We start from the raw sequence: 2,527 nt of genomic DNA on the forward strand, positions 1-2,527 counted from the left end.
GGCATAACAGCAATCTGTATCCAAACGACATGATTGTACAGGCCTGCAGCTCGTTCCAGGACCAATTTGCAGGCTTAACACAATGAAAAAATAAAAAAATGAAATTCATAGAAGATCTCATTTTCTACTTGGTACGGCTGCAGCAGCATGAACACGTTCGCTAGTATCCCAGCGGCGGCGACCATCGTGCCCTCTCCGCGTCTTCTCGTGCAGGTCATCCACCATGGCGAAGATGACGAGGTTGAAGCAGGAGAGGCAGCCGACTGGCCCGAAGTGGAGGTCGCTGTGGTGGCCAGGTTGAAGGCTCGGCCAAGGCGCCGAGCTCGAACACGGCCTGGCTACGCGCTGGATCGGCCTCGCAAGGCAGGGCGGCTGGCGCCTAGCGACCAGCGACCTGGAGGCGTTGTGAGAGGAGTCGTGCGATCTGGAGCCGCAAGAACCCCACCCGGCTTCGTGCTCGGCTTTGTCTTGCCCACGATCGAGGTCGCGGTGCTTCACGCGGACTGCAGGGCGAGGGCGAGGACGAGGGCTCAGTGATCGAGGGTGGAGGTGCGATGCGGTGTGGACCGCTACGGGATGCGATGCGGCCTTTCCTTGTGTGCGACGGTGATTGCGTGTGCGGGAAGAGCGAGGTTTCCTTTTTCTCCTTTTGTGCCGATGGTCGCACGGAGAGGGGAGACGGAAGCGAACCCAAAAAATATGGCAGTGGTTTTACTTTTATTCTGTTTAGTTGTAGGAGATTTGTGTATGCGTCTCCGTAATGCTGCAGCCAAAATACTTTCTTTATTATCTTTGAGGTTGTGCCCCCCTTCTTCTGTGCAGACAGGAGGGATATAGATGATGTCAAGCATGCAGGGTGCAGGTACATGATAAGAACGTGACTGAATTGCCGAAATTAATGTTTGCCCATTCATTATCTTAGAAATAATTTGGCCCATTTTTTTTGCAATGACATGCACGATCTTGATCTTTTGGACCACAGTACGTATTTGGCCCAAATGATTGAGCTGGGAAAATTCCCTATTTATTTACTTATTGTTTAGGTACTTGTATAAATCCAGCATGTTAGTTAATTAACGCTTTGAGTTCATAGCTAGAACATCCAATATTTGCAAATGGAGCTTCTCATCACCTTGTACTATGCCGTTTCCCTAGCCACAGTAGTAGCCCTCCTTTGGTTTCATAAGCCCAGAGCCGTGAGAGCCGGCGACAAGAGCAAGCACGAGAAGCGACTGCCGCCGGGGCCATGGACGCTTCCGATCATCGGCAGCATCCACCACGTGGTGCGCGGCCTCGGACACCGCACAATGATGGAGCTGTCCCGCCGGCACGGCCCGCTCATCTTCCTTAGGCTCGGCGAGGTCCCGACGCTGGTGGTGTGCAGTGCCGAGGCGGCGGAGCTGGTGATGAAGACGCACGACCTCGCCTTCTTCTCCCGGCCGACCACCAGCGTCACCATCGACATCGTCGGCTGCAAGGGCAAGGGGCTCGGCTTCGCCCCCTACGGCGACCGCTTGATCCAGATGAAGAAGACCGTCGTCGTCGAGCTCCTGAGCGCCGCCCAGGTGAAGCGCATCGAGTCCATCAGGGCCGACGAGGTAGGCCGCCTCCTCCGATCCGTCGCCGCCGCCGGCGGCGTTGTTAACGTCAGCGACGAGGTGAAGGCGCTCGCGCCGGATCTCGTGGCGAGGGCCATGTTCGGTGGCAACTGCGCCGAGAAGTCCGACGACTTCATCCGCCGGTACAACGAGGTCAGCCAGCTGGTGTCGGGGTTCTTCCTGGTGGATCTGTTCCCGTCGTCGAGGCTGGTGCGAAACTACAGGAGCATTTCCTTTTCCTGCTCGGAGCGTTTCCTTTTCTGCTCATCCGTGATTGCTTTTGTTTCCAATTTTGAGCAGGGTGCCGTGGGGGTGCGAGATCGCAACACGAGGCAGGACTATGGGCCCAGGTTACAATGTCGCACCAAAACGATGTCCACTCTTTAGTCTTTTTAGTTGTATAGGAGATTTAATGCTCTATGCATGTGCCACAAGATTCGATGTGATAAGGAATTTTAAAAAGTTTTTGGTTTGTGGGTGAACTAAATAAGACTTAATTGACAAACCATTTTCTATGCAACCTTTATTTCGAGGACCTTTTGCATTGATATCTGTACCTCTCCAGGGGTAATGCTTTCTAAGCTTTGTGAATTTGGTCAACCACTGTATTTTGCAACTTGAAAGTACACATGGTGAAAGTTGAAAGCGCACTGAAGACTGAATTTGTCAACTCTAATGTGCCTGCCTAACTCAATAAAACAGAAGTACTAACAATATGAACTAGCTGGCGTACACTGCCAACATGGGCGGATTTAGAGATATTTTCCTGTATTCCTGGAAATACCTAACTATTTTGGTACACTTTTATGTAAATATATATATATATTTATATATATAAATGTATAATGCTATAATATATAGTATTTTCGCACTTTTGAACTCAAAACAAGTAAAAAAACTGGCATTTTAATTAGAAATCTATATTCTAA

General features: G+C 50.7%; 1 protein-coding gene across 1 annotated transcript; it reads left to right on the forward strand.

Annotated features, from left to right (window-relative positions):
- On the forward strand, positions 1,116 to 1,985 carry LOC8082750 (cytochrome P450 71D6). Its single transcript, XM_002446220.2, has 2 exons — positions 1,116 to 1,808; positions 1,899 to 1,985. The coding sequence occupies exons 1-2, from the start codon at positions 1,116 to 1,118 to the stop codon at positions 1,983 to 1,985; spliced, it is 780 nt and encodes a 259-aa protein (XP_002446265.2).

The sequence above is a fragment of the Sorghum bicolor genome, chromosome 6, assembly GCF_000003195.3.
Source record: "Sorghum bicolor cultivar BTx623 chromosome 6, Sorghum_bicolor_NCBIv3, whole genome shotgun sequence".
Taxonomy (NCBI): domain Eukaryota; kingdom Viridiplantae; phylum Streptophyta; class Magnoliopsida; order Poales; family Poaceae; genus Sorghum; species Sorghum bicolor.